Genomic DNA, 15682 nt, shown 5'->3' on the forward strand with positions numbered 1-15682 from the left:
TATGCGGCGCGGGAGGCTGCTGGCCAGGGCGCTGCTGGCTGCGCTGCCCCCAGGCGGAGCAGGGGCAGGAGGTGGGGCGAGCTGGGCCCTTCCGCACGTGCCATTGCCACCGCGCAGGCAGCTCAGCAGCGGCAGCGACATGTCCGAGGAGGCGAAGAGAGTGGCCGCCTGGGCGGCTGTGGATAACCACGCGAAGGTGAGCGGAGCCCCTGGAAAGACACCCCCGCCGCCGCAAGGGGCGGGCCCCGGAGTTTGCAGCCGCTTCCATTCATCTGGGAGGGCTGCACCCCCGGGAGGGGTAAAAGTGACCCCTGCCCCCAAGCAAAAATGCTTTGCGTACATGCCTGTCAAAGTGGATGTGCAAATAATTATGCGTTTTAACACATGCATGTGGGCAAAGAGGTTGGGGATTTCGCTGCAGGATAGGGGTCTGCCCTTGCAGCTTTTGGGGGGATGGCATAGTTTTATCCAGCTCTGGCCATGTGCCTGCAGCAGATGTGCCTGCACGGTTGCTGCCAAGCCTCATTGTTCATTTTTTCCTTCTTTTTAGATTGCTTTTCAAGGGTATTAACAAAACCCCTATCTAATATTCTGGGACCCACATGACTGCAGCTACACTTCATACAACAAAAAACCCTTTCAGTTTTGTGCCTTTTCTGGGGGACAGTTATACCAAGCAAATAATGGAAAAGTTGTCTGTTACAGGACCAGCAATTCTGTAACTTAGTAAAGTATTACCCACATTCTACATACAGATAACTGCTCTGCACCTCAATTTCCCTAAGTGACCTGTTGAAGATCACATAGGAACAGCACCTTCTTTAGATCTGTTTTTGGTACAGTTCTGTCTGGAACACATTGAGCCTCAATCAGTTTGAAAACAAAATCCTCCAGCAAATCAGAACTGCGGAGTGACGGTCTATGCTGTTATGGGGTTGTGACTTCCGTGTACTGACTGTGCTCTTTATTCTGGTAAAATAGAACACTTAAGTGTTATCCTTTTAAAGTGGGAAAAGAATACAGTTAAGAATGTGAATAGTTTATTTGTTCTGTGTTCAGGAAAGCTGTCAAGGCTTTTCTGGCTTCCCCTGTAGCTGGTTAAAATGCATGGTCTGACTTGGCTTGCAAATTAAGACAGGTTGTGGCCTTGTCTAATTTTGTAGGAGTTGCTTCTTAAGTCTTTTGTTAACAGTAGTAAATAAACTGGTAGGAGCCATTGCACGGGTTCGCCCTTTCACTGATCTTTTCACATCATAAGCGAAGAGCTCAGCATTTTAAGGGGAGCATTTTAAGTTGTATTTTTGGGCATTGCAGCTGCCAGTGTAGTTGTCACTGTTAATTAGTCTCCCAACACTGAGCAACACACTTCTTCATTCCTATTATTATTTATTCGTATTACAGTAGTGCCTAGAGGCCCCCAACTGAGACAGGAGCCCAGTTGTGCTAACCGCTGAACGTACACCTAGTGAAAGATGGTCCTTGCCCTGCAGAACTTAGTCATACGCCCTGACCCTGCAAACACGCACGTGCTTAGCTTTAATTACTACTCATGCTAATAAAATCAAGCATGTGTGTTTTGCAGGATCAGGGCCGTAGATTTGTCAGCACTTTGTGGCGGAGATCATATTTTTGTTTAGTGTTTATACAGCACTTGTACAAAAGAGTCCTGATCCATAACTGGGACATGGTCTATGCTTAAAAATTAGATGGACATACCTGCTTCATTCAGGGCTGTGAAAAATTTCATGTCCTGAGTGCCATGGTTAGGTTGACCTAATCCCTGGTGCAGACATGGCCAGGCTGACAGAAGAATTCTTCCATCAACCTAGTTATTGCCTCTCGGAGAAATAGATTAACTGCATAGGAGGAAGTATCTACCCTACAATGGCGTAGCTGCAGCGTAAAGGGCCATCTTCCTCCAAGACACTACTGACTTCCTCCAGAATGCCACAACTGTAACAATCTCTCCAGAACACCCCACTTGCCACCATGGATATCACCTCCCTGTACACCAACATCCCTCACCATGATGGCATCGCTGCCTGCCTTGATACCTACAAGATGAGTGCAGCACCTGGAAATCCGCCCAAAACGCTCTATACATGACACTAAACTCATCCATTTCATCCTTACCCTCCACAGCTTCACATTTAAGAACATAAGAAGGGTCATACTGAGTCAGGCTAATGGTCCATCTAGCCCATGTCTTCTGATAGTGATGGGTGCCATGTGCTTCAGAAAGAATTAACAGAACAAGGCAATTATCAAGTGATCCATCCCCTGTTGTCCAGTCCCAGCTTCTGGCAGCAGAGATTTAGGGATACCCAGATCATGGGGTTGCATGTGTGACCATCTTGGCTAATAGCCACTGATGAACCTATCCTCCATGAAATTATCTAATTTATTTTGAACTCAGTTATACTTTTGGCCTTCACAACATCTCTGGCAACAAGTTCTACAGGTTCTGTGTGTGTGTGAAAAAGTACATCCTTATGTTTGTTTTAAACCGGCTGTCTATTAATTTCACTGGGTGACCTCTTGTTGTTGCATTATGTGAAGGGGTAAATAACATTTCTTTATTCACTTTCTCCATAACATTCATGATTTTATAGACTTCTATTAATCTGCTGTCCCCACCCCCAGTAGTCCTAGTCTTTTTATCCTCTCGTTATATGGAAATTGTTCCATGCCTTTAATCATTTTAATCGGCTGGATGGATGACCTAAACTTCTTCATAGATTTTCACCACAACTTCAACAACCACCACCTGTCCATCCGACTCTATCTGTAGAACGCTCCCACACCAAGATCAAATTCAAGGACATGACGATTCACTTAAAAAGTGGAACCCTGCAAATGACTACACCTCTACCCTGCTATAACGTGGTTGTGGGGAGCCAAAAATCCCTACCGCATTATAGCTGAAACCCATTATATCGGGGTGGGGGCAGCAGGGCTCCGGCGGTGATTTGGGGAGCGGCAGATCCATTAAATCACTAGTGGAGCCCTGCTGCCACAGCCCCGGAGTAGGGGCGGCAAGGCTCCAAGGGTGATTTAAAGGGCCAGGAGCTCCCCACAGCAGCCGGAGCCACAGGCCCTTTAAATCACCAGTGAGCCCCGCAGCCCCAGGGTAGCGGTGGCAGGGCTCCGGCGGTGATTTAAAGAGCTCCAGCTGCTGTGGGGAGCCCGGGCCCTTTAAATCGCCAGTGAGGCCCGTTGCTGCAGCCCCGGAGTAGCAGCGGTACAGCTCCAGCGGAATTTAAAGGGCCCGAGGCTCCCTGCAGCAGCCGGAGCCCCAGACCCTTTAAAGTGCCACCAGAGCCCCGCTGCTACCGTGCTATACGCTAACCTGTGTTATATCGCACCGTGTTGTAGCGGGGTAGAGATGTATATACAGAAAATCCACAATCGCCACATTACCCACACAGATCCATCAACCATCTCAGACACACCAGAAAAAACTGGTATCTGCAGCCAAGCACTCAGATACTGCAGAATTTGCTCCGAAGAGGAAGTCCCAGATTTACATCTAAACACACTCAAGACTGCCTTTGCTAAACAAGGAAACTCCACCAGAGAAGAAGATTGCATCGTGGAAGTGGCCACCCAAATACCCCAAGAGAACCTGCTTCAGTACAGCAAAAAAACCCCTGCTGACCATGCTCCCTAGTTGTCACCTACCAACTAACACTGGAATCCACATGGGATCTCATCAAACATTTACAAACCATGTTTGATGGGGACTACACTCTGAAAGAAATCTTTCATGAACCCCCTCTTCGGGCCCTCAAACAACTCCTCACTTTCACCAAGCACATCATCAGAAGCAAGTTCGCCATAGACCAAGACACACCAACTCAAAGTATCACCAGACCCTGCCAAAACACCCTACTGTTGGCTAACCCTCAGTTGCCCACTAATTCAGCGTGTGTGAGCCCTTATGCTTAATGATCTATCCTATCTTACGTTTAGCTGAGAGACTCTGATTACTTTCTCCAGACTGAAGAAGTGCTCTGTAAAGCTTGAAATTTGTCCCTTCCACCAACATAAGTTGGTCCAGTAAAAGATATTACTGCACCTACCTCGTCTCTCTCTTATGTCCTAGGACCAACATGTTTTTCCTTTCTTAGGTCTTACCTTGACTATGCTCTGTCTTCACTATTAACACTGTACCGTACGCTTACCAGTTGTTCACCTCACCTACCTATGTTGTGGTGAAAACTACAAGTGCCTTGGCTCCGCTGGGCTTTTACAGCAATTTGGCTAATGCACATTAGTTATCCTGCTTTCAAAGCACACCTTTTTGGGGGGCAGTGAAGACATAGCCCTAGTCTAGAGAAGACCATGCATGTCTCGTCTTACTTAGATTGTTGTAGGTGGGCTGGAGTTCCCTGTCTGTTTCCTCCTCCTATTCTTGACCTTGACCTTCCCTGTGAGGATTGCAGCTTCGTTCTGTGTTGGCCTCACACGACCCACCCCCTAGCAGGAGTAGAGCAGAACTTAGGAGACTGAGTCTCTTCTATTTTTGTAATGTTGCTGGCACCACTGGGAACATACAGATGTAATTGTCTGCCATGACTCCCTTTGCAGGGGAATCTCTGGTGGTGGTGGGCTGGAATAATGTGGGAACTCCCAGATTTAAAGAGTTAAACTTTTTGTCAATGTCACTTAAGGGGCCAGTTAAGTCCTTAACCCCTCTGGGTTATGATCTGCTTTACTCTTTTCCTTCTCAATCAGGCTTACACTGCAACAGTGTTCTCACTGGCCAAAGCAAGCTAGTTCCATCCAGAGCTGTTCAACTCCAGTCAAAGCATCAGGCACAGGAGATTGCTTGATATGTAATTCAGTGGATAAGGTTTATCTACACTTGAAACGCTGCAGCGGTACAGTTGCAGCTGTGCTGCTGTAGTGATTGAGTGTAGATACTCATTACAGTGATGGTAGGGGTTCTCCCATCTCTTGTTAATCCATCTCTGAGAGGCGGTAGCTAGGTTGATGGAAGAATTCTGCACTGAGGGTTAGGTTGGCTTAGCTGTGTCACTTATGCATGTGGATTTTTCATACCTCTGAGCAACATAGCTGGATTGATCTGACTTTAGTGTAGACCAGGCCTAAGAAACATTAAACTGTACATTAGATAATATGTAAGGACCAAGCAGTGGCAACTTGTGGCTGAACTTATTTGGGGAATGTGGCCAAATGCAGTAGAACCTCAAGAGTTACGAACACTAGAGTTATGAACTGACCAGTCAACCACACACTTAATTTGGAATCAGAAATACACAATCAGTCAGCAGCAGAGGCAAAGAAAAAAAAAGCAAAAAAAAAAAGCAAGTACAATACAGTAGTATTAAATGTAAACTACTAACAAATAAAGGGAAAGCAGCATTTTTCTTCTGCATAGTAAAGTTTCAAAACTTTATTAAGTCAATATTCAATTGTAAACTTTTGAAAAAACCACCATAAACATTTTGTTCAGAGTTACGAACAACCTCCATTCCTGAGGCGTTTGTACCTCTTAGGGTCTACTGTAGTAAAATCTTGAGCTAACTTTTTATGTTTCTTTTTCTGGCATTAGCACAGTTCCGCAAGTGAACTGAAGCTTTGTGTGCTGGCTGAGGAAGTTGCTCCTATATGAACAGCACAGAAGTATGCATGGGAGGCAGTTAGGTCCCATCAACACTTAGAAACCCAGGTGATAGGTAAATATAAGAAGTGGATCCACAGTGCAGAGAATGCCATTGCAACATGGTAGTACCCATCCACTCCACCACCTCCCCTAGTGTGTCTAACTGTATAATACAGAAATGTGTAGATGAGACTGAATGGTCCTGAACCAGGCTACCATCCTGGAAAACCCAGGGCTATGCAGTTAAAACTCATCTATGCTGAAAGACTAAAATCCTGCTTTAAATGCATCAGGGGGCTATTGTGGAGGAGGACTTGGACTCAGTTACACCATGTATCTATCTACAGAGCAGACAGGATCTGACTTCTGGATGTGAGGGACAGGGTGGCCTGCTATTCTGCTTCAGGGTATATGCTCTTGCCTTCCTTGCTTGGGCAGCAGTACTGTTTACAAGCGATATTGTTCCCAGCAACAGTATTTCACTGTGTGGTTTCCTTGAAACACAACATCAAATGGTTATTTCAACTTCCTCTCCTGCTGTGGCAACCTCTGAAGGCTGCAACTGTCCTGCAGAGTATTAGGCAGACAGAGAAGCTGCGCTGTTAGTTTTCTCTGGTGTGGGTGGGGGAGAAGAGGCACATCTGTTGGATGTTTACAGGAGGCCGAGAACTGCTCTACTCCAGAACCAAGCTTTGCAAACAGAGATGCTAGTTTAAAGGAAGGTGCTGCATCAAAAACCCAGGGTTAAAATGAAACGTTTTATGAGTGAGCCTTTATCCCAAGCCTCAGAAAGATTTTCAATGCTGGTATTGTGAGAAGTGTTTCCTAGGCATCCTTAACCTCTCTGTGATCTACACTATTATATCCCTTCATCCAAAGGTCTATGATGTTTTTGGAGCTGACCTTTCCCTACTTCTTTGCAGGATTAGTCAGGCTCCTGTATGCTCCAAATGGGACAGGCCTTCTAGTTTTCCTAGACATTATGGGCCTGGGTTTCAGAAGTGCAAAGTCTCCACAACTCCATCCAAACCAACGGGAGCTGTGTGTGTTCAGTGCCTTTTAAAATCAGGCCCTAGATAAATATACAGAGTATCTGGTATGCTACTTAGAATTCCTGGTCATTTTGTACCATAAAAACAAGCTGGTCTCCCTGCCCACTGTAGAGCTGTATTTTTCTTTCCCTGTCCGAAGTAAGCAAAGGCGACTTTGTGTATCAGTTTTTAATCACTGAGCAGGAGTTGTGCAGACTCTGATAGCAGAAGCAAAGAAAATATTATTTTGGAGCAGGGTGACCATATTTCCCTCAACTTAAAACAGGACACCGTCATGTGGGGCTGGCTCGAGCTGCTTGGATCACCGCTGGCCCGAGCCCCACTCGAGCCACCTGGCATTGCCGCTGGCCCAATCTTTTTGCTAAAACAGGCATCTGTCCCATTTGCTCTTGCGAGTTTGTCACCCAAGACCTGCTGCAAGAGCAAATGGGACAAATGCCTCGTTTTGACAAAAAAATTGGGACATCTGGGACAGAGCTTTAAAGGGGGACTGTCTGAGCCAAACTGGGACGTGTGGTCTCCTTGTACTGGAACCTTCCGTAATGTACTATGAAAACATTCTCTCTCTTTCTGGTTTGCAGAATAACCAAGTCCTTGGAATTGGAAGCGGCTCTACAATTGTCCCTGTTGTCCATCGACTAGGTATGGTAATAATGTTGGTTCCATCCAAAGGAAAATTCTCTGCTCCAGGAGCCCCAGCTAATTTGGAACGCTGGTCTGGAGAAGTGAAATGTACTGCCTCCTTACCTGCTGGATAAACAGCTGACTTGCAGTTAAAAACCTTGGGTGTGTGGATCGGTCAGCACATCTGATCTGAGGCAGAAAGTAAACCCAGTCCTTGTGCCTCAGTTTCATTGTAAAGGCCGTCACCAAGAATGAATGAGTTTGTTGGTCTGTAGCTTTTATTAGACTTGAGCTCTGTGCTGCTGTTGCCAGACAAATCAGTCTCCTGAATTGTGCTCAGGTTGGAGCTAAAGGTCTAATTCCAGGTCTCCCACTGACCCACAGTGTGGCTTAGGTTAAGGGACTGGCCCATTCTTCAGCAATTGACTCATTTGTAAAATCGAAGTAACATTACTCCCTCATCTCTCAGATGTCGGGAAGGCTAATGTTTCAGTGGTGCTTTGAAGATGTGGCATTAAATCCTGGTGTAATTTGTATGTCCTGCAACTCCATTGATGGTACTGGGTGAAAGTCAGGGCAGAGTTTGTCCCATAAAGTGCTGTGTATAGGCGAACTATTGGAGTAATGTGACCCTTTTGTTACCCGGGGTTCTTGCAACCCAAAGCTCTTGGTAACTTTCTCTCTGTGCGAGGTGGTGTCAGGGTTGTCCTGTTTGTGCCAGCCATCTATCGGTCGGACGGCCGTGTCTCCCCTGATTTATTTCCTGACACTTCCTCGCACGGAGCACAAGAGCTTTGGGTTGAAAGAATCCCAGGTAACACTTTAGCAAGTGGGCATCTCCCCAAGGCAGCTGCATCTCCCCAAGGTGCAGCATGTGGTACAAGCAACGTTCTATGGGTTAACAAAGGACAGGAGGCCAGGGCTCATTTTTAACCTTAGGTCAGATGTGCTCATCAATCGCCGTAGAACCTTATTGAGTCAGTCAGCTTGGGTCTGCTCCTTGTTCTTGAAGGGAGGGACCTGCAACACGCTTAATTCTAGAATGCAGTTCGTCTTGGCAACAAAATATGGACAATCAGCTGTCTCTTATTGGCCTCCCATATAAAACAGAACAGCCCACTATGGGGAACTGGGACTGCTGGACAGGCTCTGTTTGTGTTTTTGTTCCTTAGCTCAGCAGCATAAGGTCCCCTCTGTTCCAAATGAGAGTTTGGACTGTTCCGCCCAGCAGGACTCTGAATGCTCCTTGGTGACTTGCAGTACTATTCGTGGCACTATCTATTGACTGGAATTTCAGTGGGATTATGCACGTGAGCAAGTGCTGTTTGCAGGATTGAGACCTAACAGCACAACTGATAATGGAAGATGGGAGAGAGCAAAAGTCACTGTTAAGATTGAGAAGATGCTCACGTGTGTACATTGTTTGTATCTTGTTGGTTCCAGGGCGTAGTTTGTGTTAGTTTTTAGTACTTGTGAGGTATTTTAGGAATTGGATGCTCTGCTTCTGGATTTTGTGGCTCAATATCAGAGCTGCTCTGCTTCTAACCAAATCTTTGAGCCATTAATACATTTATAAAGCACTGTTGGCCTTCAAGACTGCTGAGCTTGGCCTTCTGTTTGAGCAGTGGGGTGCCTAAAGCCGGGCTTTGTGAATGATCAGAACAGGAGAGGAGTTTGCCTGCATCACCTGTTGCCATTAGATAGCACTTACCCATGTTCACACAGTCAGGCTGTTGGATTTGCCCAAATTTGAATCAGCATTTTGTGAAAAATTTTATTAGGGAATTATCTTAATATGTCCATAATACCATCTATTATCTTAATAATAGATGTTCATCCTTTCAGGAAGGAAACATTTAATTCTTTTAATGGAAATACTGGATTTTGCTCCATTAGTCATTCCCCTACCATATATTTAAATGCATTTAATTATACATAATATGAGGCCCTGAGGCAGCAAAAACTTTGACAGCTGCTATTATTCACCTAAAGCTCTCTTGTTTACAAGGAGTGCAGTAAAATGTGTATAATATAGGATTTAATTCCCTAGGTGATGAATTATTCTTTACTGACTGAGCAAAATTCTTGCTTGCTCTACTGCTCCGATATGAGATGGGTCATTAGCCTTTTCATCATAGGCTGACCCAGAGAAGTTGTTTAAACATGATTGTCAACAGAAGCTACAGTTTATCCAGCACAGGATGACACTTGTTTGTAGTTTGTGCCTGACTCTTCTTTGCAAATACAGGTAAGCCCAAGTAACTGGAATGTTTCGAAGAGGCTGTTTGAACTAAAGTTTCTTAAAGTTAAACTTGTTTCACTTTTCTCTAGCTCTATTGTTCGCTGAGCAAACTAATGCTTCTGCTTCTTCCTACAGCTGAGAGAGTTAAACAGGAGAATCTGAATATTGTCTGCATCCCAACATCTTTTCAGGTAAAAATATTCTCCCCTCTGGGGCCTTTTCTTATGGTGAAGACACTTGGGGTTACATTCTATCACTCTATGGAAACTCTTGGGCAGTTTCTGAATTAGCTGGTACTGTAAATCTGCCCAAAGCCTCAGTTAGTTAAAGGAGAACTTTGCTAGGTTACAGTGCAGATTCATGGCCAGGACTTGAAGTGGGGTGGTGGATAGTCATTGCCCTGAGTTGAGATTCACAACAAACCCATGCATCTTTTGAGAAGCTTATGGTGTTGAGTTTCAGACAACATGCGTGATGTCTGAGTTACCATATGGCTCGCTCCATGGCTCCGGCTGTAGAGAAAAGCTATGAATTGTGTTGAATTAGAGGCTTGATCCAAAACCCATTGGAAAGACTCCCCCTGAATTAGCTGGGCTTTGCATCAGGCTCTGGAAGAGGTAACATTTGAGCGGCACGGGTGGGATCACATGCACAAGAGGATATGGAAGTACACATAGCTGGCTTGCACATGGAGCTCCTGAAAAGAAATCAGCTTAATCTGTCCCTTGCTGTGCAACTTTTTATGGGAACATGCTTTATACCAGCTTAGCTGTAGAGCTGTGAGATGTTTTCGGAGAGAGGAAGAAAGGTCTTGTGGAAGCACTGGGACTGGATGTCAGGAGAACTGTGTTCTGTTCCTGATTCTGCCACGGAGTTCCTGTGTGACTTTAGTCAAATCGTGTTCATTGCTCTGTGCCTCCCTTTCCTTAATAACGAAATGAGAATACACAGGCATGTTCTTCCACGGTGTGCTTCCCCTTTAGAACATGGCACGAGAGTGATGTCATCAGGCAAGTACATGAGACAGGAAGGGCAACAGACCATGCGCAGAGGCAGTGTGGCCCAGTGGATAGGTCACTGGACTGGAAGTCAGGAGACTCAGGTTCTGTTCCTGGTTCTGCCACTGACCTGCTCCGAGACCATGCTCAAGTTACTGCACCTCTTGTTGCCTCTGTTTTCCTTCCCACTCTCGCAAGCTCTTTGGGGCAGGGGCACTCTTCTGCTATGTGTGTGTTCGGTGTGACACAGAGACCCATTGGTGCCAGCTAGCAAAGGGTTCACTGTTTGTTATGAGAAACTCCTGTCTGAGATCTGATAAACTCATTATGCATAATACCCTCTTTTCATAGTATTTATCCATAAAATGTAGCATGTGAGATCTCTATTGAAAGCTTGGAATTTACCAATACTCATCATCGTTGCAAGATGGGTCACATTCAGTGCCTAGCAAGAGTGGGGACACAATCATGCTACTGTAATACAAATAATTAATAATAATGTTCATTGAAAGAGTGAAATATAAACTCTTTACACAAAATGCTGCCAAAAGCACAAAGTAATTATTTAAAAAAAAAAAAAAGAAAAATGTATCTTCCGTAATCTTTCATTTGGAGTGATCTAGGGTGTTATATGCAACGATGTATTTGAAAAAAATTCAGAGGGAAGTGACTTTATTAATTGATAGCAAAGAATCCTGTGGCACCTTATAGACTAACAGACGTTTTGGAGCATGAGCTTTCGTGGGTGAATACCCACTTCCTCAGATGCATGTCACCCACGAAAGCTCATGCTCCAAAACGTCTGTTAGTCTATAAGGTGCCACAGGATTCTTTGCTACTTTTACAGATCCAGAGTAACACGGCTACCCCTCTGATACGTTATTAATTGATATTGTCTCTTTAATTTCCCTAAAATGGTAACATTGACGCTTGTCCCACCTGTATATGATCTAACTAGAAACATGGGTAAATTTCTTTTGACCTCAACCATATTAGTTATTCACAGTGACAATTAATTGAAAATTAATGTGTACAGCCTTCTTCAGTGCACCGGTGTGAAGCATGGCTGTAAGAGGCTGCACCTGGTTTTTGGTGGAACATTACAGTTGGGAAAATTGGCCTTTCATTGGTGAGGAGCTAGATCTTTCTGAATTGTAGGAGACACACATGCTGTAGTTCTGTGTTCGTTCCAGTATCGGTGATGGAACTTTTCTTATTGCTCTCTGCTTACCCACATGAACCATGTTGAACAGTTGTAGCTGAATCTAGTGCAGACCCTGCTCATGGGAGAAAGCATGCTGTGTCACATGACTGCCTGGAGAAAATGGGAAGAGTACAGTACGGCTTGCATGGTTGTGCTGCAATTCTTAGCTGGCCTTACCATGTGGGTTGCACTGAGACAAGATAATTATTTTACAGTTTTCGGTGACAACTAGTTACACTAATGTAGTCCTTCAACTTGCACAATATTCAAAGTTCAATTCACTTGTCTTTTACCATAGGCTTTTCTTTTTCATTGTTACCCAGATACTAATATGCATATGTTAAGGAGGTGTAGCCAATAGAGCCCTGGACTGAGAGTCAGGAGACCTGGGTTCTATTCCCAGCTCTGCTACTGACCGATTGTGTGATCTTGAGCAAGTCACTTCACCACATTGTGCCTCAGTTTCCCCTCCCACACTTGTCTGTGTTGTCTCTTTTGACTGCAAGCTCTTCAGGGCAGGGAGTGTCTCTTTCTGTGTGTACATACAGTGTCTAATGTAATGGGGCCCCAAATTCAGTTGGGGGACTCTAGGCACTACTTTAAATGTTGTACGAGTTATACAAAACTCTCCTTTCTGCTTCCTGGCTATGGATGGCTAAGGAGTTAGTACAGGAGTTATCTAGCACAGAGAAGTAGGGATGGAGAAGCTGACTCCTGTTTCCCCTACCCTGTACCTTCAAGATGAAGAGTTTTGCTTTTGGAAGTTATAAGGGTAAATGCCAGGATAAAGCCCTGCAGGATGGGATTCATGCCTGGTGTGTATCCATTGACTCTAGGAGAATTGTTACAGGAGGCAATCTGGCCCTGTGTGTGTAGTTAAATTCAGATATGTTATGAAATGATCATGACCATTCACCCCAGTGGAGTTTGATTTACACAGTAGAAATAACAATAAAAAATGTTCGATAGGTTCCTGGACACTAGGTTTGTAACTAGGTGCATACTGAGGAGCCTGTTCATTTCGGGGGTCTGACACCTGGAGACATGGAGACAGATTTTGCCTGGCACTTTTATGCAAAGTAAGCACTAAACACCACCAGATGAGTGTGGCAGCATCTTACTTCCACTTCCCCCATGTGTACATAACTGCATGAGGTGTAAGGCAGAGGAGAATCCGTGTCAGTGGGCCTGAATCAAACCCACCCACCCCAACACTGGTGTAAATCCATCGAAATCAGTGGAGCCAAACCTGTGTGTATAAGCCTTGTGTATCTGTGTCCCTTTCCTTTTGAGTTGTGCATGTGCTGATCATCTGAGTAGCCACCCAGGGGGTTATAACCTAGCAACTGGGCTGTTTCTTGGCAACAAACTGTAGGTTTCCATCTAATACCGAGGAGAGCTCTGGGTTCCGCCTAATTAAAGCAGTTGTAGAGCCAAAGCAGGCTGCGTGTCAGTGAGATTCCAAGTGCTGGGCAGTTCCATGTCTGTCTTGCTACGTTTAGGAAACCTTCTTCGTTTACCTATAGGGAAAGTCTCATTCTAATCCTTGACGTATGTGCAGGAGCCATATCGTTACTGCTGCTTTATCTCTTGGTCACGAGAACTCTGCACTTGCTTATGACTCTGTGAACCCAGCCTCCCCATCCCACTGGAGCGAATAACTCCCAAACGCTGTCATTTCCTGAGACCTGCATGCATGGCAAATACAGAGATCCGGGTCCTCAGCTGATGTAGCTCCATTGACTTTGAGTAGAACTCCACTGCCTCTATCGCTTCCTCAGGATATGGCCTGGAAGGTTTAAAGGAGAACCTCACTGTAATACTAGCGATTTGAGTAAACAGAGAGTAAAATCAGGGAACTCTTTAAAGAACTAGCTTAACCTTGGAACAAAAATTAAATAGTAGGACATGTCAGCAATAGTTCAAACTGCAGGGAGGCTGATACATCCCCGGTGTTGCCATTGTTTTATACAATACTCAAAAGTGTGCCAGGAGCTTTTGACTTGACCAAAGTTATATTAGGGATGAATTTAGCTCAGGTAATGCAACTTGCTATAACACTTCCCTGGATGGGGATTGAACCTGAAACCTTTGGGTCTGTAAGTAGCAACCTCTTCTGCTTGAATTAAAGGGATAGCGGCAGACTCCTAAACCTCTTTATAGTGTAGCCAGTACAGGGGACAGAAAGCCACTCTTTGTTAGAGGGGCTTAGATTCATGACAAAGCGTGACAGAATCAGGAGACTTCCCCAGTCTTTGTCAAGGAAGTTGGTTTCCCGCCCTCCCCAATTTCTCTTTTAAAAGAAAAATTAGTTTCTATGCAGCTACAAAAAGCATTTTCCAACTGTTGAACCTACCTGTACTTCTGTGGGGTGAATATTACTATTCCCATTGCACAGAGGGAGGGCAAACTGAAGCACAGAGAAAGTAACTCATTCAAGATCACACAGTGGCTTAGTTTGTGGAAGAGACAAATGTAGAACCCAGGAGCCTCGTGTTTTCCCGATCTTGTAGGATTTAAGTAACTCACACTGATGTCAATGGGAACTGATGGTGCCTTGGAAGAGGAGGTACCAGGAATCCTAATGTACAGGCTGCTCACTGTAATTCAAAGCAGCGGTAATACCCGTTGTTAGAGAATGCCAGTCTCTAACTAGCAAAGGAGACTTCTCCTTGTTACTTGGTTCTCCTGCTCCTGCTGCAGGAAAAGATGCCTTTGGAAGCTGAAACTGGAGAGCTCAAGCCGTCTCTTTGGTCAGACTTTGGAGCTGGGACACCAACAAAAGGAGTTTGAGCGGTTTGTGCAGCTTTTATAGAATCTTTTAATTATCAACAAAATGTTTGTCTTGTTTTCATTGTGTAGGCACGTCAGTTGATCCTCCAGAATGGTCTTAGCCTAAGTGACCTGGACAGGCACCCGAAGGTAAGGGAACTGTAGAAATGAAATCGCTTCTGTATCTGTGGAGCATCGATAACTTCTTCTGCAGAAAGGATCTGGCTAGTGTGTTGAGATAGCGCCCTCCCCTTTCGGCTTTCGGGACCCAGGTTTGGATTGTGAGCTAGGGCACAGGTGGAAATGAGCCTGTTGTGTTTGTCCTAGTTTGCTCTCAATGCAGCACCACAAACCAGCTGAGGGTCTGTGCTCAGGAGAGAGCCAGGTATGGACTAAAAGATGTGCAGGTGAGAGTGGAGATCCAGTACCTGAGCTGCAGGAAGCTTGTTCTGTCAGATTTGTTTGACCCCTCGGTTTCATGAGCACTAAATCCACTCCCTAATCTTGAACAAACACAAAATGAAGTAACCTAGAAGGGCCAGACATTGCATGTATGAATTTGGCCAGGACTCAGGGGCTAACAACCACTCCCTGGGTAAAGGTTCGGTGGCACCTTTAGCAGTCCAGCCTCCCTGCACCATGCTGCGTGTCAGTTCAGCACTGATCTGGAATGAACAGTGCTAGCTGCTGAGGGTACGTCTACACTACGGGATTATTCTGATTTTACATAAACCGGTTTTGTAAAGCAGATTGTATAAAGTCGAGTGCACGCGGCCACACTGGGCACATTAATTCGGCGGTGTGCATCCATAGTTCGAGGCTAGCGTCGATTTCTGGAGCGTTGCACTGTGGGTAGCTATCCTGTAGCTATCCCATAGTTCCCGCAGTCTCTCCCGCCCCTTGGAATTCTGGATTGAGATCCCAGTGCCTGATGGGGCAAAAATCATTGTCGCAGGTGGTTCTGGGTACAGCCTCACCCCTCCCTCCCTGAAAGCAGCAGACAACCATTTCGCGCCTTTTTTCCTGGGTGAACTGTGCAGACGCTATAGCATGGCAAGCATGCACCCTGCTCAGATAATACTGCAATCATGGACGTTGTAAATGCCTTGCGCATTCTTGTGCAGTCTATGCTATGCTGAACCGGGACCTGCAAAGCCAGGC

General features: G+C 45.3%; 1 protein-coding gene across 1 annotated transcript in view; it reads left to right on the forward strand.

Annotated features, from left to right (window-relative positions):
- RPIA (ribose 5-phosphate isomerase A) overlaps window positions 1-15682 on the forward strand; it is a 33627-nt gene continuing 17945 nt past the window's right edge. Inside the window, exons 1-4 of the mRNA XM_050943451.1 lie at window positions 1-196; window positions 7263-7323; window positions 9683-9738; window positions 14612-14671. Coding sequence (XP_050799408.1) covers window positions 2-196; window positions 7263-7323; window positions 9683-9738; window positions 14612-14671 — 372 coding nt within the window. The 5' untranslated portion in view covers window position 1. The remainder of the gene's footprint in view (window positions 197-7262; window positions 7324-9682; window positions 9739-14611; window positions 14672-15682) is intronic.

Source organism: Gopherus flavomarginatus, chromosome 3 (genome assembly GCF_025201925.1).
Source record: "Gopherus flavomarginatus isolate rGopFla2 chromosome 3, rGopFla2.mat.asm, whole genome shotgun sequence".
Lineage (NCBI taxonomy): Eukaryota > Metazoa > Chordata > Testudines > Testudinidae > Gopherus > Gopherus flavomarginatus.